The sequence below is a fragment of the Herpailurus yagouaroundi genome, unplaced genomic scaffold, assembly GCF_014898765.1.
Source record: "Herpailurus yagouaroundi ecotype Mexico unplaced genomic scaffold, PumYag 221, whole genome shotgun sequence".
Taxonomy (NCBI): domain Eukaryota; kingdom Metazoa; phylum Chordata; class Mammalia; order Carnivora; family Felidae; genus Herpailurus; species Herpailurus yagouaroundi.
Window position 1 is genome coordinate 9,865,539 of NW_024412452.1, and position 26,273 is coordinate 9,891,811.

The following is a 26,273-nucleotide window of genomic DNA, read 5'->3' on the forward strand; positions in this document are numbered from 1 at the left end:
GGAAAGTAATTGGGTAAGGAGGAAATGGAGACAGTAAGTGCTGACTATTCCTTCAAGAAGTTGGGGGGAAAGGCAAGCAGGAGAGCTGGGAAGGCAGGCAGGGTCATGGAAGAGTGTTATAGGGTAGGAAGAACTATTTATAGGCTAGGAGAAAAAGAGTGGAGAGATGAAGACCAAGGTAAGCAAAGGCTTGTTGATAAAATAATGATCCAGCAGAAGGGAATGAGTGGAGCCAGAGATTAAGTTGGAGGAAGGACTCCTTTGTTCAAAAATGGACTACAAAGTGGTAAGGGTACAGAACTAGAAGGGAGAAGGTGATGAATCTCACATCTAGAGGCCTTTATTTCCTTGGTGAAGTGGATAGGAAATGGATCAAGAGGCTTGAAGGGAGGAGCAAAGGTTAGGAATGGCATCAAGGGACATGGGACATGGTGCTAACAAGGATGAGTGGGAGGTGGCTACACTTCTGAGACCTGCTGAGGGTGGAAATACTTCATTTTCTTTTTTTTGTTTTTAAAATTTTGTAATGTTTATTTATTTTTGAGAGAGAGACAGAATCTAAAGCAGGCTCCAGTCTCCAAGCTGTCAGCACAGAGCCTGATGCGGAGCCTGAACCTACGAACCACGAGATCATGACCTGAGCCGAGGTTGGATGCTCAACCAACTGTGCCACCCAGGCACCCCAAAAATCTTTCATTTTCACCATTGGGTGGGGCTCGTGAGCCTGGGTGCTGGGGTTGGTAGTAAAGGGGATCAGCACCTGTTACATTCTAGGCCCCATGTCATGTGTCTTATTCTCCTTATCTGAATCTCCTTGTTCCTCCCAACAACCCTACTCACTCAAACTGAATTCACTCACGAGCAAGTGGCAACTCTGAGATTCATACCCATGTCTAGCTGGGTTGCAAGCTCACTGTGTACCTTGTCTCCACTATACCACAGTACCACACTGCCTCTCCCTGTCCCCCCATGACACTCCTGCACAGAGGAAGACTGGGCCAATGAATTCTTGTTTGGGTACTGGCTGCCTGGTTTTACTGGGAAGTCAAGGAGTAAGAGTGAGGAGTATGATGAAAATGTAGTTGAAATTATTGACCATGGGGAAACCATGGAGAAATTAGGTGAGGGCCTGTAAGGATGATAATTTGAAGGGACAGAGGGGCTTGGAGGAAGGGGAAGATTTGATGAAGCCCAAGGGACAATTAATGAGAGACTGAACCAGGGCAGGGGCAAAGGGATTGGTGAGGGGGGACATATTTTCGAAAACTTTCTATATGAGGGTAGAGGTAAGAGAAAGTGGTAAGGTGTAGGTGACTCCAGAGTGTCTAGCCCATACAGTTGGTGGACAGTTATGCCTTTCTACATGCAAGGCAGTGACATCATGTCATGCTTCTCTCTTGCTCACCATGGTCTAGACACAATGGCCAGCCCATTTTCATGTCAGGGTCTTTGAAACACTCAGAGCACTCTTTTTCCAGAGATGCAAAAGTAATTCATTCTCATCTTCCAAGTCACAACTCAAACACATGCTCTTCAGAGCGGTCTTTCTTAATCAATCTATCTAATGTAGTTCTCTTGTTGTTGTTGTTGTTGTTGTTTTTCCAGGATGTTTATCACTACCTGAAATGATTATTTATGCATTTGTTTACTTGTTTATTGTTTCTGCCACTAGAGCAGACATTCAAGAGAACAAGGATGTATGGGCCTTCTTCACAGCTTTTTTTCCGACACCTGGAACAATGCCTGGCACATAGTAGACTTTCATGAAATATTGAGAGAAAGGAAAGAAGGAAGGGAAGCAGGAAAAGGGGGAACATGTTTGGGGCAGAGTACATTTTCAGTGTTAGAATGCTGACTTTTGAGGTGCCTGAGAGACACCTAGGAGGTGACCTCCAGTGGGCAGTTGGAAGGCAGACCAGGAGTGCAGGAATAGGTTGTCACTTTGCCCATGAAGAAGGTGGACTCATGTGGCACACTGGTACAAGCACATCCTTTTGCAGAGCTGACTGCCCCTTCAAGGCCAACACTGGGAGTTGACTGGTCTTGGACCCAATGAGAAAAGGAGTCCTTCTGGGTTTGTTATGCTGAAGTTGGGTCAGAGTTTTTCTCACTTTTCTGTTTCCTGTCCTTGCTACTTCCCAGCTTTGGCCATTTTCTATCCTTCTTTGTTGTCAGCTACAAGACCCTGGAGTCTGAATGCAGATTAAATCCTTCATCCCTTTTATCTCAAAGAATATTTCACCCACATCCAACTGCAGAGGCATGAGTCTAGCTTTGCCCAGAAACTGGACTTAGTTTTACTAAATTCGGAAATACTTTTCTCTTGAACCCGGCTCCCGCTCCATTTCAATTGGCCCTGCAGCCCTCTGCCTCCCCCAGGCCATTCAGCAGACCCTGCTGCCCTCTTTTTGCAGGGTCTCCAGCTGCTGAGCAGCTCCAGGACATCCTGGGGGAGGAAGATGAGGCTCCCAACCCTACCCTCTTCACAGAGATGGACACTCTGCAGCATGATGGAGACCAGATGGAGTGGAAGGAGTCAGCCAGGTAAGGTGGAGTCCAAGGGAAGGGAGAAGGGAGCTTCCCACTACAGTCTGCCTGGGGCCCAGGCTGAGCTGACCCTCCTGGTGGGAAGGACAATTGACTAGTGGTATCTTGCACTTTAAGTTCTGCTGGGGCACTTCCTGGTCCCTAAAGACCTCCCCTTCTGCCTTCCCTAGTGTCCAGGACTGGGCTGGACACTAAGGAGCAAACAGATACTTATCACTTTGTCTTTATTCTCAAAGAGGTTAAAATCCAAGTGGAAAAGTAGAACAGACATCCATGAGACCATGAGAGAATAATGCAAGGATATATATCCTTTCTTGTCAAATGGTTCAAACTAAATGCTGTAGGAGAAGGGAAAGCACCAAGGGGGTAGGGTAGGCAGGGAGGGCTTCCTGGAGGAAGGAAAATATATACCATGGAAAATCCAGGTGGGATGGCCAGTGGGCCTCTGAAGAAAAGAGACTCTGCAGAGTTTGGGGTGGGACAGGCAGAGTGGAGCTCTGGAGGCACATATTGGCGGGGGGGGGGGGGGGGGAGAAAAACTGTGTATATAGAGCAGTAGAAGGAAGAGAAGAGTCAGAAAGCTGGAGGGAAACCACGTGGTGAAGTCATGCAGCCAAAAGAGGATTGGAGTAAGGAATAGTGCTGGCCATACACAGTGCTTGGGACAGAGTGGGCTTCTAAATGCACTGCACTGGTCAGCAACACCAAATGATGCCACGAGTCCAAGGAAAAGGAAGGAGGCAGCAAAAAGGGCCAATGGGAGAGGAGGGACCCTGGGAAGGAAGCTGAGAAAGTCCAGAAAATGGACCATACCAACGTTTCTCAACCTTTTTTTTTTTATTGTGCCTCGCCCCTAAGAAATTTTAATTTAAATTAACTTTATTAAATTGGAATTTGATTTAATTTATTCTAATGAGAGGAATTAAATACTAAGGGACATGATTCTGTGAGGTTGGCTTAAACTTTGGAGTGCCACAAACCATGGTAATACCTAAAAAATTTTTTTTGCTCTCCTGAGACCTCTTTGGAGATGATATTGCCCTGGTTGAGAATGCATGGACTAACTTCCACCTGTGCCTAGGACTAGTTCTGCCTGGGAGCCACCAGGATACCCAGATCCTGGCAGCTGCTCCAGCCATGGCCTGGGATCCTTCCTCACCCATCAGCAGTCACTCACCTGGGAAGTAAATCGCTTTATGGAGCGAGGAAGAGGAGGTTTGGACATCCTATACCTCCTCCTTCCAATCTCTCCTGGAACAAATGCCATTGGGTGGATTAACAAATCCCTGCAGGCCTCAGGGAAGGAAGGAATTCCTAGCCTCATGGCTGGCCCCAATCCCTGTCTGGAAGCCCCTGAACCTCTATTTATCAGCCATTCAGTGAGCTCTTTTATATGCTAAATAATTTGTGGGCTCATTTCCCTCAAGCTGCCCAATGACCCTGAGAAGGTGGGAACTATTATTATCCCCATTTTATAGATGAGGATCCTGAGGTTTAGAAGGGCAAATAGCTTACAAGGGTCAGAGTATGCAGGTAGCTGAGTCTGGGTTATAGCCCAGGCCTGTCTGACCCTAACTTGAGGGCTTATGTACTTTGTCATGCTTTCCCCATTTTCTCTGCTACCTCCTTCCATTTCCTCCAACTTCCAGGGACTCTGTTTGTATTTCCATGGGAAGACATAAGTCTGGAGGCAATTCCACTGGGATGGGAAATAAATGGAGACAGCCACAGAGACTAGAGCATCTATTCAGGGCTGAGAAGAAAGGATAGGACATTTCAAATGACCAGAGCTCAGTCTGGGCTACTGTGGCTTAATGCCTCTGAGGAGCTAGTGCTTCCCATCCCTTTCTTGTCCAAGGTGGGCAAGTAAAGAGATGGAACATTGCGAAGGGTCTTCTCAGAGACCCAGTAAGGACTGAGTGCCTTCTTTCCACTGGGCAAGGTCTGCATCCAGGATCACTGGCAACAATTACCAGGACAGACCTTCCATGAGGGCCTATCACACTCACCCACAGAGCCCTTGCTAAGAAATCCTCAGGGCCCTCAGAGACCCAATTGTCTGCCTCTATAGACAATAATAGTGCTTCTAGTTTCTCTGAGAATGAATCCATAGAGCCTTCTACACTATGAACTCTGTAATGAAACTGATAAACTGTAGGTTATGATGTTTCTAGAGGGAGGCTCCTCCTGAAATATAAAGGGATCTGATCTGACAGTTACCATCTGTAAGCTGGTGGGTTTCCCCACAAGCTAGGCTTTCTGAGGATAGCATTTGAGGAGATCCTGGAAGGGTCCTGAATAGACCTCAAACCAATAATGAGAGGACAGTAATGACTAAAAGAAGTCCAAATGGCTTAACCCAATTCCAGATGTGAAAGAGAAGTAGCTTGGGGGCCAATGTGGGGCAGGAAACAGTGGGGAAAAGAGGAGCTCAGACCTCCCTACCTCCCCTTTCTCTACCTTGCCTCCTTTAATCTTTTCTCCAGCTAACCCCATCAGGTTTCCAGCTCACTGTTGGAGGTATGACCAGCAAGCTTGTAAAAAGATCAGGGGAAAGGCTTGACCATTGGCCAACAAGTCCACCTTGGCCTGGACAGTTGTGCCAGAGACTCCTCCAGGCAAACTGCAACAGTAGAGGTGCTTAGGGCCAGGCCACACCCCCACAAAAGAATGGGAAGCATTTCCCTCAGCTGACAGGCTGTGAGATCTACTCCGGGAAGCCAGAGGTCTTAGAAGTTTCCAGAATCCAAGAATCTGCAAATCCCAGTGGGTTCTGGGGCTCCTTGGGGTAACAGGAGAAAATGATGGTGTTTCAGGGGTTGACAACCCCTCACACAGACACTCAGGCCCTAGGAGGGTTGCAGGCCTATACCCACATCAAAGAGAATGGAGGAGGGGACCCTTTAATAAAAGTACTTAATTTGCTGCAGGAGTGTTTGCTTTATTGAGTTAGGAGATTAACAGAGTAAAAATCTCAAATCCGCAAGGAATTTTCCCTGGTGGTGCTTTGTCAGGGGTTATTAGTTTGGGGGATGTTTTGAGCCCTTGGAGAAGGAGTCACCCCTGGATGGATTTAAATGGCTTTTTGAGCTCCACTGAAGCTTTGCTCCTATGCACATGATGGGGACTGTGTGTGCAGGCGTCATTTCTAATGTGATCAATGCTGGTAGGTCAGGCTGTTAATAAGATAGATTTTTACTAACTCAGTCTCTTTAGCATTCCCAGGAGGAAAATGCAGCTGGCTGTTTGCTGATACTGACCTTGCCTGAAGGGAGGGCTGGGTCAGGTGGGTGGGGGCACCCTCCCCCCCCCTCACTTCTAGCAAACAATTTACCCAGAATTCCATCCTCTCTCAAGAGTCTGCCTGGCTGCAAGGACAGAAAGAGAAGGAGAATGACCTGGGCTGGAACCCACCCAAGTGTGGAGAGTCCTTTGAGGTTACTCAGAAATAGCTGGAGCTTAGAGCCTTCCAAGAGTTCTGAAAGCAAATTCCAAATCCAAGCTGCCTCTGATCTCAACTCAGAGAAAACCAAAAGTGAACTTTCCAGAGGTTCTTATGAGACACATATGCATTGAGAACATTCCTGCAATGACCAGGAATGGGCAGAAAGAAGGGCAGGAAAAGTGGGTCAGCTTAGTTGGGTAGAACCATATCAGTTTATTTTCAAAAGCATCCTACATGTGGAGATGTTTGCACACTCCCATGTGATGGAGGGGAAAGCCTGAACTTTGCCTCAACTTTGAAACTGCTCCCACTTAAGATCTTGAAGAATGCCCTCCTAGTATCATTTCCCTGATTATCTGGAGTAGAATCCACCCCCAGACCTCTGGTCTCACCACTTACCTGGGATCATGCTTGTGGGGCCAGAGCTGCCTACTTGTATGGAGTAAAGCAGAGTAGGAAGCTGAGAGCTCTTAGCACAGAAGTCAGGAAACCTCCTTCATTCATTTAACTAATATTTACAAAGTGTTTACTGTCTGTAAACTTGAGCCAGGTGCTGGAGATACAAAAATGAACATGACAGATGCCATCCCTGCTCACTTGGGCTTTCAGTCCAATGGGGCACAAAAGGCATATTATCCAGACAGGCATTTGATGAGGGGGGTTCTGTGAAAGCACAGTGTAGGGACACCTAGCCCAGACAGCAGGGGCTAAGAAGACATCCAGGAGGAAAAGGTGTTCACACTGAGACCTGAAAGTTGGGCCAAAGTTAACCAGGAGAGGGTATGGAAAGGGGAAGAGGAGAGGCCTCTGGAACACAGAGGAAGGGGCAGAAATTGCCTGTGGCTGTGCTAGAGTAAGGGCTAATCGTGGAGGGCCTATGCAGGCCATGTTGTGGAGCTTGAATTTGATGCCGAGAGCTTTGGAGGGCCACTGAGGGGGAGAGGAGCAGGATTGTCTGTTTGAGAGAGTCTGCTCTGGCTTCAGTGTGGAGAATATATAAAAGGAGGCAAGACTGGGCCTGTTAGGAGGCTGGACTAGGTGAGAGATGAGACCCTGGACCAAGACATTGGCAGTAGGAACAGAGAAAGGGGGTGGATTTGAGACATATTTTTTTAGCATATAAGTTTATATATATATTCCTTTTAGATATATTTTTTTAGAACAGTTTTAGATTCACAACAAAATTGAGAAGGTACAGAGTTCCCATATGCCCCCTGCCCCTGAACATGCATAGCCTCCCTTGTGACTGACAGACATCCTCCATGACAGCAGTACATTTGTCACTACTGATGGGCCTACATTGACACATTATCACCCAAAGTCCATAGGTTATGTTAGGGTTCACTCTTGGTGTCGTACCTACTATGGGTTTGGACAACTGTATAAAGACATGTAGCCACCATTATAGTAACATACACGGTAGTTTCACTGCCCTAAAGATCTGCTCATTCATCTCTCTCTCCTCCCTAATCCCTGGCAACCCCTGATCTTTTTGCAGGATTTGAGACCTATCTTAAAGGGTAGAATTTTGATAGGACTTAATGACAGATGGCATATTGGGAAGCAGGTTAGTCAGGGAGATGCCCAGGTTTCCAGGTTGAGCAGGTGGGGGACTTGAGGTAACAATTTAGGAAACACAGGAGGGGTAGCACGTTTTTCTAGTGTTGAGTGATTTGTTTTGGTGGAGGTTGTTGATGAGTTCCCTCTGGACATGTTCTGTTTGGGGAAACTCCAAGTGGAGACATCCATCAGGTCATTATATAGATATGGAGGTCTGTAGCTCAGTAGGGAAGCATGAATTTGTGAGTGATGAGCATCTGGATAGGAATTAAATCCATAGACAAGGAGACTTTCCAGGGCAGAACCCCCAGGTCACTCACATTTAAGGGATGGGCAGAGGAAATGGGATCCACAATGGACACTGAGGAGCAGCCAGAGAGGTCAGAGAGGAGCACGAGGAGTGCTATGTACTAGAAACCAGGGGCAGGGAGACATTCAGGATGGAAGGAGTGGCCAAAAGTGGGGGAAGAACTGAAGAGTATCCAGAGAATAGAGAGATGAGAGCAGTCTCAGGTGGGATGGGGCAGCAGGTGGAGAAGAGGGTCAGAAGGACGAGGGTGGGTACGGTTGAACAGTTCTCGCAAGATGCTCGTCTGTGAAAGGCGGCAGTTAGAGAGGTCTCTCAAGGGAGGCTTTTGTTCTTTGTGAGCAGGAGAGATCTGAGTATGCTGACTGCTGACAGAGAGGAGCCAGGTGAAGGAGAGTGGTTTAAAGATGCAAGAGTCAGAAGAGAGCTGTTGGGTGGAGGGTGCAGGGCCCTGGGCCTGCAGCTAGAAAGGCTGCTAGCCATGTGACAGGTCCCAAGGAGCAGAGGGCAGGGGGGCTGCAGCAAGGCTTGGGGGTTCCTAGCAGAAGTGTAGGGGGCTGGTAATTGCCAGACCCATCTCTCATTGGAGGAGACAGGGGAGCAGAAGAGCTCCTGCAGGAGCTGTGGGTTGCCAGGTGGTTCAGAGGCAGGTAAGCAGTGCCAGGAGCCTCCTGTTTTATTGCAGTGGAGCCATGCATGGAGATTTGTGGTCCGATGAAAGTTTTTAAGGTTGTTTGACTTTGACTAGATGCTTATTTCCTGGTCTGAATAGTCACACCATTATTATCAAGCCATTTTCACATCTAATATCTAACATGGTCCTTCCCTGTCCCTCCACTAGTCAAACACTGATACCTGACACTTATGCCGGGCAAGTGGGAAATAGTGATTGTATATGAATAAGAACTTGGATCAAGGCCCAGGTAGAAGTGGGCAAAGTTCCCCCAGGCCTCAGAGGCCCTGGTTGCAACTAGTGCTCTCACCTGTGAGCTGTGTAAACACAGAATAGGGGCTATGCCAGGGTGTCTGTGCCCCAGGGATTTAGTGATCACTTACAGTTAGCACACAGCTCAATGTGGGGGCTGCATGAAGCCTAACACACCAGAAGGGGCCACCTTCATAGGGCCTGCTATTGGGTGGGAGAAGCACCAGTCTGCACCTGTGTGGACAGCCAGGCAGTGACACAAGGCCACCACCTGGTGGACTCAGGATGCTAAGATAGGATTAGCTGACCAGTGAGTGGGATAGGAAGGCTAGCTATGTGAGGAGAGAGGGCAGGAGTCTTCCCAGATGTGGCTTGACTGCCTGGCAGTTCCTCAGAACCCCTAGAAGCTAGTTGGCAGGAAGGGTCACCTCCCCACAACTGAGGACATCCTCGGGTGGCTCCCACAAATGCAGTTGTCAAGAAGGGAGAAACCCCACCATCAGACCACTTTGCTTGCCAAGATGCCAATTGATTCATCCACATATATATTTGTATGTAAATATGTATTCATCTAAGTCCAAGTATATAATATTTTACTTTTAAATATCTAAATATCGGGGCGCCTGGGTGGCGCAGTCGGTTAAGCGTCCGACTTCAGCCAGGTCGCGATCTCGCGGTCCGTGAGTTCGAGCCCCGCATCAGGCTCTGGGCTGATGGCTCGGAGCCTGGAGCCTGTTTCCGATTCTGTGTCTCCCTCTCTCTCTGCCCCTCCCCCGTTCATGCTCTGACTCTCTCTGTCCCAAAAATAAATAAACGTTAAATATCTATCTATAACTTATGGAAAATTTCAAACACAAAAAGTAGAGAGAACAATATAATGAGCTCCCATGTATCTATTACCCAGCTTCATCAAAGATTAATATCAATTTTTCTCCATCACTTTTTTTGTTTGCTTTTAGGAATTCCATTTTGTTGTTTGTTTTCACCACAGTGTTTTAAAGAAAATCCCAAGGGTACCTGGGTGGCTCAGTTGGTTGAACATCTGATTCTTGATTTCGACTCTGGTCATGGGTTGTGGGACTGAGCCCCACATCAGGCTCTGTGCTGAGCATAGAGTCTGCTTGGGATTTTATCTCTCTCTCTGTCTCTCTTTCTCTCTCTCTAATTAAAAAAAAAAAAAAGAGAGAAAATCCCAGACATTAGAAACATCTTAGTACACATCTTTATGAAATTAGACTTCTTTATAAACACAACCACAATGCCATTATATCTCCTTACAAAGTTGAGAACAATTCCTTAATATGCTATTTCATCTACATTCAAATTTCCCTAATTGTCTCAAAACCTCCCTTTACTGTTGGTTTGTACAACTTCAAATCAAAACAAGGTTCACACATTGATTTTAGTGGTTATGTCTCCTGTCTTATTAGGATAAGAACTGTCAGACTCTGAGATGCTGAAGGAATAAACCTTCCTGAAAATGCTTTGTCAGTCAGGAGCTCTTTGTGCTAAAGTCAAGAGCTTTCCCATCTGATATGTCTAGCTTCACAACCATAGTCTAAGCTCAAGTGAGCTGTCAGGGCCTGTGTAGGATGCCCAAGGGAAAGGTAATGCCCCTGTCATTGTTAGGACATTTGAGACTTCAAGTAACAGACACCCACCCAAGCTAACCTACACAACAGGAGGAGGCATCAGCAGAACACAGGCTGACCTCATGGTACCCAGGGATGGTCAGATATCTCAAAGCTTGGTCCCAGGAAACCAAGCTGTCCTTTTTCTCTGCTTCTGGCTCTACCTCTCTCTGGGCAGCTTCTTTATTCTCTGCAGCTGGCTTCTCCCATTTGTCCCTATCCTTGGCCATTCCTTAGCTTCCGTGTTTACATCTACTCAAGGGACCATTCCACAATGCATAGCCATTTCTCAGTCCCAATTCCTAATTCTTCAAAGAGCATTGGATTTGCCCAACTTTGGTTGTCCCATCACTGTGACCCAAATCAGAGTTATGGGGAGGTATGGGGAAGGCTGGCCGTGGTTTGGGGAGCATATCCCCATGTATGGAAGCAGAGCAGACACCCCAAATATGTCTTTTTCACATGTATAATAGTGAAGATATGTGCTTTATGTACTCTAGTCTTTGGCCACAGTCATGTGTCTAATGCCAACCAGAACTTTAAGAATTCTTCAAGTCACCATGAGAGTATATGTGGTGGAGTATTGCAAACCTGTCCCCCTCTTAGACAAGCACCTCAGAGATCATATCCTATCTTTGTACATGGATATCTACTGTCACTACTGCTCTATAACAATTCATAGGGCTGTGGAAAAGTGGAAGCTCTAATCTGTGGGTCTAGGAGAACTTCGGAAAGTTGATCTTATCCACACCTTTCTTCTTTCATTCTAAAAATATGTTAGGGGACGTTGTGTTAGGTCCTGTGGGAGAACTGAAATGAGTCAGGAATGAATCTCTTCTCAAGATGCTTATGATCTATTGCAGGTGTCAACAAAATTCTTATAAGGGACAGATAGTAAGTATTTTAGGCTTTCTGTTCATATATGATCTCTCCTTCCTCTTTTTCTTCTCCTTTTCCTCCTTTATTACTACCCTTTGAAAACTGTAAAAACCATTCTTAGCTAGCTGGTCATACAAAAGCAAACTGTGAGGCACTTTTAACTCCTAGGACGTGGGCTTTTTGACCCCTGATTTAGTGTAAAAGGCAGGCATGTGCTCATATACATAGATAACTAAACCCAAGGGGAGTGCTGTGATGTAGTGAGAACAGACCTCTAGAGTCAAAAGATTTGCCCCTAAACATTGTCTTTTATAAGCTGCATGACCTTGAGCAGGTTCATTATCCTCTGAGTCTCCAGTCTCCTAATGTGGACAGTGTGAATAGTAACAGACCTTCCTCAAGGGGCTGATTTGAGGATAAAATGAGATAATACATGTAAAGTATTTGGTATAACGTCTGGTGCATAGAATGTGCTCTGTAAACTTTAGCCACCGTTGTTATGGTAAGTGCCATGTGACAAATGACACAAGATGGGATGGGAGGTCAGAGGAAGGAGCAGTCTCTTCAAGCTTTGCCTTGGAAGAAGTGGCCTTTGAACTAGGGCCTGAATAGCACAGGTGAGAGAGAGAGAGAGCACCCAGGTAGAGAGGAGGGCCTTTCCTGAGAGGCAGTGAGGAACAGGTGCCAACAGACTCTGAGGGAGACTGACAAGTCTATAAATGACAGTCCTTTGGGAGTAATTACAAAAACCTCCTGGACACACAAACAAGTGGCCTTCAGAGAGATTTGTCTCCAGAAGCCTTTCCCTGAAGGAGCCAGTAAGGGATTTGCTAATAGCTGTGTCTGATGGCATTCACTTAGCTCTGGGCTCCCCCTTACCCCTGAATGAAGACATGATGTACAGCAGGATGGACCCTTCACCAGATGCATGATCTTGGGCACAGAGTAACCACCCCCATCCCACTCAACACGGCTCCTGGAATGATGCACCTCTGCCTCATCCCTGCCAGCTGACTACTGGGTACTCTTTCTGAGAAGTGGGTCTCCAGCAGTGCCCAGATCGCACTGGATAACCAAAGGCCCTTAGAGGGGACTCCTATGCTAGCAAAAGGAAAGACTTTCAATCACAGGAAATTAGTCAACCATGAAAGCATGCGGGGTTCATTCCAGAAAAGTCTATGACAGAGGTGTCCACTTGTCTGGTCCCAGACCCAGGCAAATCTCATTTACAGAAATGGAAGGTTCCAGACATTTTATCCTGAGTCTTTAAACATTTGAGTCACTTAGCCTCAATTCTGATTCTGTATCTTTCTGATGATAATTTGGCTTTCCCTGTGCATCTGCCTGTAAGGGGAGAATGCAAGGGCTGCAAGATGACAGTACCTAACCCCTATAACCGTTGTAAATCTCATTGTAAATTTGGGCTAATACATCAATCCTTGTGAACTTGGTTAACATTAGTCAGTATCCTTGGACCTAATCATCTCTGGGACGATATGAAGACAAATTTCCGAACCTGGTCTTGGGTGGAAACAAGTTTTTATATTATTTCAGATACATTTTTTTAAAATAGGCTCCACGCCCAATGTGGGGCTTGAGCTCACGGCCCTGAGATCAAGAGTCGGATGCTCTACTGACTGAACCATCCAGGTACCCCACTCCACATACATACTAATGGTTTCTCACACATCTCTAGGAAAATTTTTAATTGGTCCATAGGAGAATTAACACTGGCCTTTGGTTTCTGCTGGAAAAGTCAAGGTGTTAATATGACCCAAAGTTCAGTTAAATAGCTTTGCTGGATGATAGGGGAGAACACACATTCACATTACTTTTAAGAAATCAATCCATTGGGGCGCCTGGGTGGCGCAGTCGGTTAAGCGTCCGACTTCAGCCAGGTCACGATCTCGCGGTCCGTGAGTTCGAGCCCCGCGTCGGGCTCTGGGCTGATGGCTCGGAGCCTGGAGCCTGTTTCCGATTCTGTGTCTCCCTCTCTCTCTGCCCCTCCCGCGTTCATGCTCTGTCTCTCTCTGTCCCAAAAATAAATAAAAACGTTGAAAAAAAAAATTTAAAGAAATCAATCCATTAAAGTCACAAAATTTATTACCAACTGGCCTTAGCAGCAAGCAAAAACACTATGTCTTGATACTTTGTAACTAAAACGTGGAAGTCAAGTCTTTGGACAATGGGTGATGGAGTAGGGATGAGAGAGTTACAGAATAAGGTCAGTGAGGGAGGCCATGTAGATGGAGAATTACCACACTGTGGGCATGTACTTCTCAACTTTTAGGTGAGTCAACATAACTTCATCTAAGCAATGAATTCGTGCAAATATAAGTCTTAAACGTTTCGAAGCAACATAACCTTAACATTAAAGTTCACATTCTATAGATTACATTTTTTTAATCTTCGAATTTAGGATTTTCTAAGAGGAATTTTTGTTAAGTTTATTTATTTTGAGAGAGAGAATGTGCACAAGCTGGGGAGGGGCAGAGAGAGAGGGAGAGAGAGAATCCTAAGTAGGCTCTGGGGTGTCAGCTCAGAGTCTGATGCAGGGTTTGATCTCTTTTAAGGGGAATTTTTGCAAACAAATTAACCAGGACACAATTTAATGGTGATTATATGCAAAATAAGCACAGAAAGAAAGGACCTTACCCCAATCAGAATTTCTCCAGATTTTACTCTTATATTCTCCAGATATATTCTATATTCTCCAGATTTTACTCATATATATATATATATATATATATATATATATATATATATTCTATATTCTCCAGATTTTACTCTTAGCTAACCACACATAATGGCCTGTTCACTGTCCTCTTAAAGACCTGGGTCTTCCTTTTAAAAAGTCCTAATGTCCGATTCTCAGGCCCTTGAGATTCTGATGTCATTAGTCTGGGGTTCAGCCTCAGATGTTGGAATTTGTAATAAGCTCCCAGATGACACTAATGCAGGGGAGGTGAAGAGCCACAGATGTACTAGCCAGGGCAGGGTCAGTGGGGGTTAGAATTTAAGTCTCCATCTGAGGATGGAACTAGAATTTAGGTCTCCTAGTTTTTAGCCCTTTCCAGGGCCTACAAGGAGAACCTCCCTCTTCTTCTCACATCCTGAGTTGAGTATTGGAAAGCCTTGGCTGTACTGGTAGCTTGCCCCATGACACTTTTTATCAGTCTTGGTGTAAACTGAACAGCGACTTCTCTAATTGCATCTGTGATTGAGTTTCTAGTCACAGAAAAGGCCTCAATTCCAGACCCTCTTTGCGTGACAGAGAACTGCTTTCTGTGACATGTGACTCTTTAAGGTTCTGTTCGGCTCCAACCCAGATGGGAGAAGGGCATCTGGTGCCCTGCCCTGGCCTGGACAAAATCCCTAGAGTTCTTTTCCAGCCCGGAGATTTTCTTTCTGCTTGACCTGCTTCTCCAACTCTAATTCCCCACCTTTTGAAGCCAACTGTGGTGTAAAGATCACTTTGCAATGAGTTGTTTGGGATTACACATTAACCATTTTATCAGGCTTCTGAGTGTTTTTAAGCCAGGCTTTGGTCAAAGGCTTTCTAAAATGCCCATTCCTTTATTCATTCTGAAAAGTGGTTAAACATTTTACTATGGAAAATTTAAATGTATACAAAAGTAGTATGTAGTAGAATGAATCCCCATGTACCCATCACCCAGCTTCAGTGGTTACCAGATAATTCATGGCCAATCTTGTGTCTCTACCCCCTCCTTGCTGCCCGCCCCTCCACCCACACTGGATCACACTGACACAAATCCCATACACCATATCATTCTATCTGCAAATATTTCAGTGTGTGTTTCTAAAAGATAAGGCCTCTTTCTTCCTTCCTTTCCCATTTTTTTATTATGATAAAATATGGTACTATCTTAGCTATTTTTTAGGTGTGCAGTTCAGTGATTTTAAATACATTCAGCCATCACCACTATCCATCCTCATGGTTCTTTTAACTTATAAAACTAAAACCCGGTACCCATTGAACAGTAACTCCCCCTATATTCCCCTACTCCAGCCCCTGGAAACTACCATTTTACTTTCTGTCTTCATGATTTTGACCACTCTAGATGCCTCAAAGAAGTGGAATCATACCATATTTGTCTTTTCATGCCTGGTTTATTTCACTTTGCATAATATCCTCAAGGTTCATCCATGTTGAGGGATGTGCCAGGATTTCCTTCCTTTTTAAGTTGCAATAATATTCCATTTATGTATATACCACATTTGGCTTATCCAGTCATCCATTAGTGGACACTTGGGTTGCTTCCACATTTTAGCTATCATGAATAATGCTGCTGTGACCATGGGTCCTGATCCGCAGACTGTCTTCAAAACCCTGTTTTCAATTATTTGGGGTAAAGGCCTCTTTCTTTTTAATACAACCATAATACCACTGTCACATATTTTTTCTAAATGACACTAATTCTTTATTTTCACAGAATTATCTAGGCAGTGTCTATATCTCCCAGATTATCTCATATTTTAAAAATATAATTGGTGCACATACTGCATTTGGGAGATCTGTCTCTGAAGCCGTTCTCTACAGGTTCCTCCTCTTTCCCTTGTGATTGTTGTCATTGCTAAAGAAGCAGCATTTGTCCCATATGCTTTCCACATTCTGGATTTTGTTGTGTCTCTGTGATGGTGCTTAACCTGTTCATCTGCCCCTGTATTTCCTGTGAATAGGTGGTTGGGTCCAGGTTTGTCTGATTCCTGTCTGAGGTGTCTGCTTCTATCAGGAGGCAACTCCTGCCCCATTGGTCTATGTGTGTGTTTGTGATGTTACTAGACTATGACGATCATTGCTTAGATCATTCTAAGTATTTTTAAGCACACTTAAGCCCTATGATTGTGTCTTTTCCCCAGTCATTTCCTCATAACTGGACTTCACCCAAAGTGATCAGTGAGGCCTCACTGCCCTCAAGCAGGAAGGAGCAAGCATTTAAAGACTGTAAGGGAACACCAGTGAGGAAACAATGGTCCCTGTCCTCAAGAAACTTGATGTCTATTTGGGGGAAGCAGGTATCTATCAAAATAACCAGGAAACACAATTGACTACAATTAACTGTTTGTTTTAGCCTCTGAGCCCCACAAGTCAGGAACGTTATGTAGGACAGTCTATTGCAGAGTTGCCTGGGTTCCATTCAGGTATTCTGATGTAATAGATCAAGATAGATCTAGAAATCAAGATTTCTAGAATAGATCTAGAAATCAAGATTTTAAAAGCAACTTAGGTATTTTTCTGTGCACCTAAATTTAAGAATCATCATCCTAAGACAGTGGTTCTTTTTAGAATTTTTTTTAATGTTTATTCATTTTTTAGAGACAGAGTGTGAGCTGGGGAAGGGCAGAGAGAGAGGGAGACAGAGAATCCAAAGCAGGCTCCAGGCTGTAAGCTGTTAGCACAGAGCCCAACGTGGGCTTGAACTCACAGACTGAGAGATCATGAACTCGTCAAAGTCAGACGCTTAACCAACTGAGCCACCTGGGTGCCCCCTAAGACAATGTTTCTTAAAGTGTGATCCCTAGGTCACAGCATCAGCATTATCTGGGAACTTGTTAGAAATGTCCAAATTCTTGGTGTTCCCTCTCTCTCCAAAATTAATAAATAAGCTTAAAGAAAGACTGACAATGCCAGGGTTTGAGAGACTTCAGAGAGATGTGAGGTTTCCTGTACGTTGGTGGAAGTGTAAATTGGCAGAAGCTTTCTGGAGAAGAGTTTGGCAATGCATATCATACACTTAAAAATGTACAGACATAGCAGTTCCATTTCTGAGAGTTTATCCTAAGGAAATTATGGAGTCGGGCCAAGGACATTCAATCCAGCCTTGTATATGATAAAGAATAATTAGAAATAACCTAAATGTCCACCAAGTGAGGATTAGTCATATCAGTTGTCATCCATTCACACAGTGAAATACTAAAGAGCCTTTAATGATATCAGTATTTATAGACATGAAAGAATTAATGTCCAGTAGATATTCTGCCTTTTCAGTGGTGTCATTAATGCAAAATTGTGTATGTGCCCATGTACACATATGCATTTATACACACAGAGATCTATAATGGGAGTCATCAAAATATCAACCACGGTGTCCTCTGGTTGGGAGATCTTTGAATCCCTCTACTTTCTTATCTTTTATTGTTTCTAAAGTGACAAAAGCAATATTCTTTATTTCTATATTAATAGCTAACACCAACAGAATGAGCATTATATGTCAGGCACTGCTCTGATTGCTACGGTTAATAATTAATAATATTAATTAGTTAATGCTGTTATTCCTGTAGAAAACAAAATGATAAGGTTCATAGCTAGTAAATGATGGAGCTGGGATTCAAACCTGGTTGTCTGGCTCTATAGGCTGTGCTGTTGCTACATGAATTAAGCCAAACAGAGTGAAAGTCTCTTAATCCCTCCCCCACCAGCAAACCCACTCCTCTCCCCAGAAGTAACCATCTTGTTAACCATTTGACAGGTAGCCTTCCAAAGCTTCTGCCAGGCACTTTTAGACACATGTGGCCAAACAAATAGATGTGTGTGTGTTTGTTTGTTTGTTTGTTTCTGAAATGGCATGGTATTATCTTGTCAGTATGCATAATTCATCCTCACACTTTTGACCTCTGAGGGGTATTCTGTGGCAGGGATGCAGGGAATCAATGTGACGATGGACCTACTGGAAACTGGCGGTCTCTAGTTCTTCACCTCAATGGACAAGGCTGCAGTTGAGTATTCTTGTAGACATACTACTGTGATATTTCTGCATTAATTTCCTAGAAATGGAACCATTACAGCAAAAAACATGCACACTAAATGTTTAAAGCAGCTGCCCAGTCCCCACACCAAGACCATGCTGCTACACAGCATATACACACATTGTTTACATACACATGCACTGTGCATGCACATCTACTAAGTTAGTGCCCTGCCTGTATCCCCTTGTGTTTTCACCAACACAGGAAGTTGTCAGCCCTTTTCATTTTTGCCAATAGGAGAAATAAAGAATGTCATTTAATCTCCAATAATGTAAATGTCCTCAATTACCAGTAAAGTTGAAAAATCTTCTTGGCCCTCTTCATTTCTTTCCAGAAATGTTTGCTCGTCATTTGGGTAATTTGACTTTTTCTTATTAATGTGATGGAGTTTTGTTATAGTATAGATACCAGTTTTTTTGATGCCCTGTGTGTTGTAACAGTTTTCCCACTATGTTGCATTTCTTTGAACTGTGTCTTATTTTGTAATACGGATGTTTTAGTTTATTTTTATGTAACAAAATCTGTCCGTTTTTCCCCTTGTGGCTTCACATCTTGTCTAGGAATTCTTTCTGTACAACTAAGAATATTAGAAGACTCTTTCATATTCTCTTCTAGTATATTTGTATTGTTCTTTATACATTTTAAATTATTTATTTGAATTGTGGTGAAATATATAAAACATGAATTTTACCATTTTAACCATTGTTAAGTGTAAGGTTCAGTGGCCTCGGGTATATTCACACTGCTCTGCAGCCATCACCACCATCATCTCCAGAACTTTTATCATCTTGCAAAACTGAACCTCTCTACTGTCTCAAATTCCCACTCCCCACTCTCCTCAGCCCCTGGTAGCCGCCACTCTGCTTTCTGTCTCTGTGAATTTAACTACCCTGGGTCTCCATGCAAGTGGAAATCATATAATGTTTATCTTTAGGCCTCGCTTATGTCACCTAGCATAAAGTTTCAAGGTTGTAGCATGTGTCAGAGTTTCCTTTCTTTTTAAGAGTCAATAATATTCCATCATAGATTTAATTTTATGTTTAGATTTTTTTTAAATTTTTTTTAACGTTTATTTATTTTTGGGATAGAGACAGAGCATGAACGGGGGAGGGGCAGAGAGAGAGGGAGACACAGAATCAGAAACAGGCTCCAGGCTCTGAGCCATCAGCCCAGAGCCTGACGCGGGGCTCGAACTCACGGACCTAGAGATCGTGACCTGGCTGAAGTCGGACGCTTAACCGACTGCGCCACCCAGGCGCCCCAATTTTATGTTTAGATTTTAACCCACGTAGAATTTAATACTGTGTTTGGTGAGAGGTAGGTTGAGAGGTTACAGTTTTTTTTATTTTTAGGTTGGTCATCTTTTAAACAACTCCTATAAAAACCTACATTCCCATAGGGGGCCCAGGTCTACTTCTGGACTGTTGTTCATTGATCCTTTTGTCTATATCTAGACTGGAAATAAACTATTTTAAGTACTCCAGCTTTTCGGCAAGTGTGTTTATCTGCTAAAAGCATGTCCATCCGTTCTTCTTCCTATTTAGCCTTTCTTCAACCACTTTTAGACAAACTTCAGAATTAGTCAGGGCCCCAAAATACTCTTTTAGGATTTTGACTGGAATAGCTTGAAGCTACCCACTAAGTTGGGGTTGACATCTTGCAAAATGGAGCCTGCTAACCTTGCTCTCCTGGCAGCTTTCCAGGCTGTGTGGTGCTGCCCTCTGCAGGAGAGATACGGGTCACTGCAGCCACGGCTGCCTTGTCCAAGGCCATCTCACTCCACTCCTCAACTCAGCCTCTGATGCCAAGTCTTCCAGAAAGAACAAATTCCTACACATCCTTGGTTTAATTTCTTTCCTTCCCCAAATGACATTTGTATTTTAACATGAACTTTCAGAACCAAAACCCAGAGTGGACGTGTAGAATCTTCATGCCCCACAGTAGAAGCCATGGGGAAATACTTTTTTTGTCAGGAATGCTTTCTCTGCTCCCAGCGAACCACACCACATAAGGCAGACACTGAACACATGTGTGACCAGCCCTGAGTAACCAGGTTCCAGTTGATACTTTAAAAAAAATTTTATTTAGTTAACACACAGTGCAATATTGGTTTCAGGAGTAGAATTAAGTGATTCATCACTTACATACAATACCCAATGCTCATTACAAGTGTCCTTCTTAATACCTATCACCCATCCAGCCCATCTCCCATCTACCTCCCTCTATCAACCTTCAGTTTGTTCTCTATCGTTAAGAGTCTCTTGTGGTATGTTTCCCTCTCTCCTCTTCCTCCCCACCCCCACCCCCACCTTCCCATATGTTCATCCAAATTCCACATATTGGTGAAATCATGGCATTTGTCTTTCTCTGACTTATTTCGCTTAGCATAAAACATCTAGCTCCATCCATGTTGTTGCAAATAGAAAGATTTCATTCTTTGTTACGGCTGAGTAATATTGCAATGTGTGTGTGTGTGTGTTTTCTTTATCGATTCATCAGTCAATGGACATTTGGGCTTTCTCCATTGTTAGTTATTGTTGATAATGCTGCTATAAACATTGGGGGACATGCACCCCTTCAAATCTGTATTTTTGTATCCTTTGGGTAAATACCTAGTAGTGCAATTGCTGGATCATAGGGTAGTTCTATATTCAGTTTTTTTAGGAACCTTCATATTGTTCTCCAGAGTAGCTGCACCAATTTGCATTCCCACCAATAGTGCAAGAGGCTTCCCCTTTCTCCACAACAACACCTGTTATTTCTTGTGTTAATTTTAGCCATTGTGACAGGTATGAGGTGGTATCTTATGGTTTCGATTTGTATTTCCCTGATGATGAGTGATGTTGAGTATCTTTTCATGTGTCTGTTAGCTATCTGTATGCCCTCTTTGGAGAAGTGTCTATTCATATCTTCTGCCCATTTATTCACTGGCTTATTTGCCTTTTGGGTGTTGAGTTTGATAAGTTCTTTATAGGTTTTGGATACTGACTTTTTATCAGATGTGTCATTTGCAAATATCTTCTCCCATCCCATAGGCTGCCTTTTAATTTTGTTGATTGTTTCCTTTGCTGTGCGGATGCTTTTTATCTTGATGAAGTCCCAATAGTTCATGTTTGCTTTTGTTTCCCTTCAGAGATGTGTCTAGTAAGAAGTTGCTCTGGCTAAGCTCAAAGAGGTTGCTGCCTATGTTCTCCTCTAGGATTTTGATGGTTCCCTGTCTCACAATTAGGTCTTTCAGATACTTTTTTTTTTTTTTTTTACAAAACAGCTTTATTATTATATTTTAAGGTCAACTTCCCTCATTTTAAATGTACAATTAAATAATTTTTAGTAAATGTACAGATGTGCAACCATCACCAAATCCAGTTTGGGAACATTTCTGCCACCCCAAAAAGATCCCTCATGCCCATTTATGGTCATTCTCTGGATGTCACTGTGCCCTGAGCATGCCATCATCAGAGGAAGTGGGGATGGAGTAAGGGAATTCCCAGGATCCTCTGCCTGTCAGTCTAGCACCAGTGTCCCAACAACATGCAGCAGATGAGTTGCGGGCCAACATCCCTCGCCCTGAGGGGAACTAACAGGTGCTCCTCCAGAGGGTGCTGGCCACACTGAGCCCCATCCTAACCCCTTTCAGGTGGATAAAGTTTGAAGAAAAGGTAGAGGAAGGAGGCGAGCGCTGGAGCAAGCCCCATGTGTCCACACTGTCGCTGCACAGCCTCTTCGAGCTCCGGACCTGCTTGCAGACGGGGACGGTGCTGCTGGATTTGGACAGTGGCTCCTTACCACAGATCATAGGTGAGGCAGGGACCACTGGGGCCCCTGAAAGCCATGGCCGCCTTATGCCCACTCTGGGTGTCTGTGTGGCACCCACTGGTCCTGCAGAAACCAGGCTTTGGGTCTGACGCTCCCAAAACAGTCTCAGTCCCATGTAGAGCTCCAATGGGGAAAAGATCATCCTATGAATGCCATCCAGCAATGGAGCAAAAAGAAGATGGGCTTTCTAGTGTTCTCAGAGACACCTATTGCCATGGCAACCTGTTGCTTGTTAGAGTAAATGGATCATCATTTATCTTTAGGAAATTAGCTCTTATTTAGTGGAGTGGTGAAGGAGGGGGTGGCTCACTTTATTATCCCTAAAACGTCTTATGAATTTTGTTCAGAAATTTGCCACCAGTATTTTGCCTGAAATACGTTTCTAAAAGGAATTCAGGTTAGGACTAAAACCATTGAACACAGTAGTTTTGTTCTTCTCAGGGTATTTCGTTTAGTTTTCACAATAGCACTGATAGAGCATAGAATTTTATATACACATACACACACACACATGTACAGACATGCACATACCCAAAGGTTGTGACTGGCCCATGTTTCTGCAGTTTGTGGCAAGCCAGGACTATTTCCACATCTCCTGCTTCCTTTAGTCACTTTTAATCCCATTAATAACAAATGAAACTGAAGACTCCCATACCCCTGGTCATTCCGTCCCACATGGATGAGGCATGTCTGTTCCCCACTTAGATGATGTCATCGAGAAGCAAATTGAGGATGGCCTCCTGCGACCAGAGCTCCGGGAGAGGGTCAGCTATGTCCTCCTGAGGAAACACCGTCACCAAACCAAAAAGCCCATCCATCGCTCCTTGGTTGACATTGGAAAGTCCGTCTCTTCCACCACCAGTAAGTTGGGCCATATGCTGGTGGGCATTGGGCATGTGGGGGCCTGTGTCAGGTCCCAGCCTCCAGGTGAGCTTTCCTCGGTGGCTGCGGGGTCTTAGCAACTTGGAGGCTCCCTGGACTTCATGATCCTGGAAAAATTCTGAGCTTCTGGGGATCCCTCAGCCTCCTTCTCCAGCAGGCCTGCAGAGACTCCAGCCATATCCCCAAATTATCCCCACCACCAGAGCAGAACCATTCCTAGGAAGAGAGTTGGTTCTCAGCCTGTGCTGCACAATGCAATCACATGGGGGTATGAAACATGTCCCAATGGATAGGCTCCACCCTGGGAATTGGATTCAGTTGGTCTGAGGTATGGCCTGGAAACAGGAAGTTTAGAAAGCTCCCCAGGAGATTCTCATGTGTGGTCAGGCTTGCAAAATGCTGGTGGAGATGGCATGTTTATGGAAAGAGTTCAAAAGTTTCCCATTGAACCCCCAAGAAGAGCCAAAAGCCTTGGCAGAAAATTAAGCACATCAAGGTGGTAGAAGGTTCTGGGTTCATCTCAAGTGTGCCAGGGCTTGTAAATCTGGCAGCTGTGTTACTCTGATTAGCAGAGCCTGGGTCATTAGGGAGAATGGATTGTTCCACACACACAGCTCAAACCTGCAACCCTCCACTGTTGATATTGCAGAGTCAAAGTGCCCAGACAGCAGCCTTGCTGAACATACTAGATAAATGCAGTAATCAGAAAAAAGTCCAGAAGGTTGCTAAATGAAGAACCTTGAGCAATTTCTTTAGATGAATTGTTTTAAAATGGAAAGTGTTTAGCATATAACTAGCAGGTACATAGCACTTACCATGTTCCAAGCACTGTTCTGAGTGTCCACATGTGTTAACTCACTTCATCTTCACAATAACCCTGTGGCTAGGTACGGTCTTGTTATCCTCATTTTACAGATGAGGAGCCTGAGGCGCCAAGAGGTTAAGTTATTTGTCTAAGGTCACACAGCAAGTAAGTGGTGGAGTCAGGGATGAACCCAGGCAATCTACAACACCTGCTGCCTATTTAACAATTGTGTGTCTCACTCTCAAGAGTACAAATATTTTCTGTAATCTTGTTCAGACCATTAACTTCAAAAACAGAACACAAAACAACCAAAATACACTTTCTTCCTGAAAGGGGAAGAGATGCATCTCACAGCCCAGCTTTGTTTAGGTGGAATGACCGTGCTAACTGCAGGGGCTGTGCTGTAGATCAAGGCTGCTGAAGCCAAATCCCTTCTGTTCCTCCTCCCAGATCGCAGCCCAGCCCGGAGCCCAGTGGCTGGTCCAAGCCTACACCACTCCACCGAGGACCTGAGGATGCGGCAAAGCGCCAATTACGGAAGGCTGTGTGAGTGTGTTCTCGGCTGCTGCAAGACAGCTTTGTTCTATGTCGGCTTCCATAGACTTTCAGAGTTGGAGGAGATAAAGGTCAGGACCTGTCTAGAATTTTCAGGACAGGCATCAGGAGAAATCTAACCTTCACCTCAAACCTGGGCTGTCCTTAGGACCTAACTCACTACCCTACGTTTCTATGTAACTACTCTGAATAATGCAACTCTAAATCAAGTGCTGGCATAATCAATAACAATCCTATGTGCTAAGCATTTTTTATCTTAGTCTCTACCTTTGTCTTCACCAAACTGATCATTAGCCCCATTTTTGATAAGAAGTCTTCCTTGAAACTTAATTAGATACAAGCTAAGAACTTTCCCCCGGGACAGTCAGAGAACACTGCCATCCCTGGGTGAGAGTCTTGTGCACCACAAAGGTGGGATGCTGGCAATCACAGCCCCCTGAGGAAATGGGTGAGGGGGCTTGTGAAGTACACAGTCATAGACAGGGCTTTTCAGGCAATTCATGGGGGTGGGGGGTAACTGACAGGTAAGCTGTGAAGCAAAGAAAAGAGAGAAGTTGCAAAATGGAAAGAAAAATGAGTGAGAGGAGTATGTTCCTTTAAATACTTTTACTAAAATGCCAAGGTATGTACAGGTTATGCCACCTGTACCTTGACCAGGTTCAAGGAATGATTTGGAGGGCAGTGTGGGCCCTGCCCAAGGCCTCAGGTAGTCTTTTCTGTTTGTTGTTGGTGACCCCAGAACCCACTTAGTCTTCCTGGCATTGGTATTCCATGTAGGGATGCCAGGAGGCAGCAAATGGCTTTGGGGCAAGCCTTCCTCCCAGTTGTTCATTGTGTCTGAGGTCACACTTGTGCACAATACTGCAGTGGAGACCCAGATAAAACATTCTGTGTGCACACCACCCCATGCCCAGGGTGGGCCCTGGAAGGCTCAGAGAGGAGACACGTCTGAATCTTGGAGAATAAATAGGGATTTTCTAGAAGCATGCAGTGGGGTGGGGGCGTAGAAGGAGGAGGCCGTTCCAAACAAAGGAAACAGCAGAAGGAAGGCACTGTGAAGTGAGCATTCACTTTACCAGGAGGGCAGGGCCTGAGGGCAAGAGGGTCAAAGCGAAGAGAGCGTACACACATATGCTGCAGAAGGAGCCTGTCTTTATGGTGAAGGTAATGGGGCCCCCTGAGAAATTTTCAGCAGAGGCACACCATGATCAGATTCTTATTTGAGAAAGAATAAACTAGAGGGGGACAAGATCGAAAGTGAGAGACTGTCAGAGCAAGACTGGAGAGGACAGGGCCAAAGTGGGATGCAAGGACCAGGAGAAACAGGAAAGGAGGAGGTGAGGCCAGCACCTAGGTGGGGTGGATGGGAGGGAGGGGCATTGAACAGACTAAGATGTGGAGGGGGAGTCATTTGGTGGAAGCCAGTGAGTTCCATTACCTGGTATGTGGAGTTTAAGGTCCCAGGTGGGGCTGCACAACAGAGTCTGGGGCTCAGGAGAGAGGTATGGAGTGGAGACCCAATCTGGGCATCCTCAGCCCAGTGTAGGCATTAAGTGATGGGGGTGGAGAGGGTGGATGTAATTGACCAAAGATGGAGGGGGTGAAGACTCTGCAAGGGATGAAGCAAAGCAAGGCCCTGAGCCCAGCAGGAGAGGATCCTGAATGCATGTAAGAGGAAGGGAGCCAAGGGAGGACAGAGTTCTAGAAGCTAGGGCTGCCACAGGCCACAGAAAGCCAAGAAATAACAGATCTGAGAGTGCCCTCTGGATTTGGCTGCTGCTGGGAAATGAGAGCTGACTTTCTCCTGCCTCAGCTAGGGAAGGAACAATTGGCCAGTTCAAATAATTTGTCACCACTGTTCTCCCCACGTTCCTTCCTTCTGCCAGAAAATACCTGACCATTTAAAAAAAAAAAATCTCTAACGTTTATTCATTTTTGAGAGACAGAGTATAAGCAGGATAGGGGCAGAGAGAGAGGGAGATACAGAATCTGAAGCAGGCTCCAGGCTCTGAGCTGTCAGTGCAGAGCCCAACATGGGGCCGTGAGATCATGATCTGAGCTGAAGTCAGACACTTAACCGAGTGAGCCACCCAGGCGCCCCAACACCTGGCCATTTTTAAACACTCATATGGGTCATGGAGGACAGAGGTGAA

At 44.8% G+C, this 26,273-nt stretch overlaps 1 protein-coding gene across 4 annotated transcripts in view; it reads left to right on the forward strand.

Annotated features, from left to right (window-relative positions):
• The window catches only part of LOC121019228 (electrogenic sodium bicarbonate cotransporter 4), a 99,908-nt gene that overhangs the window by 58,578 nt on the left and 15,057 nt on the right, over window positions 1-26,273 (forward strand). For all 4 annotated transcript variants that reach the window (XM_040458459.1, XM_040458457.1, XM_040458458.1 and 1 more), the window contains 4 exons: window positions 2,415-2,544; window positions 21,700-21,860; window positions 22,584-22,739; window positions 24,016-24,111. In XM_040458459.1, the coding sequence (XP_040314393.1) occupies window positions 2,415-2,544; window positions 21,700-21,860; window positions 22,584-22,739; window positions 24,016-24,111 (543 nt within the window). The remainder of the gene's footprint in view (window positions 1-2,414; window positions 2,545-21,699; window positions 21,861-22,583; window positions 22,740-24,015; window positions 24,112-26,273) is intronic.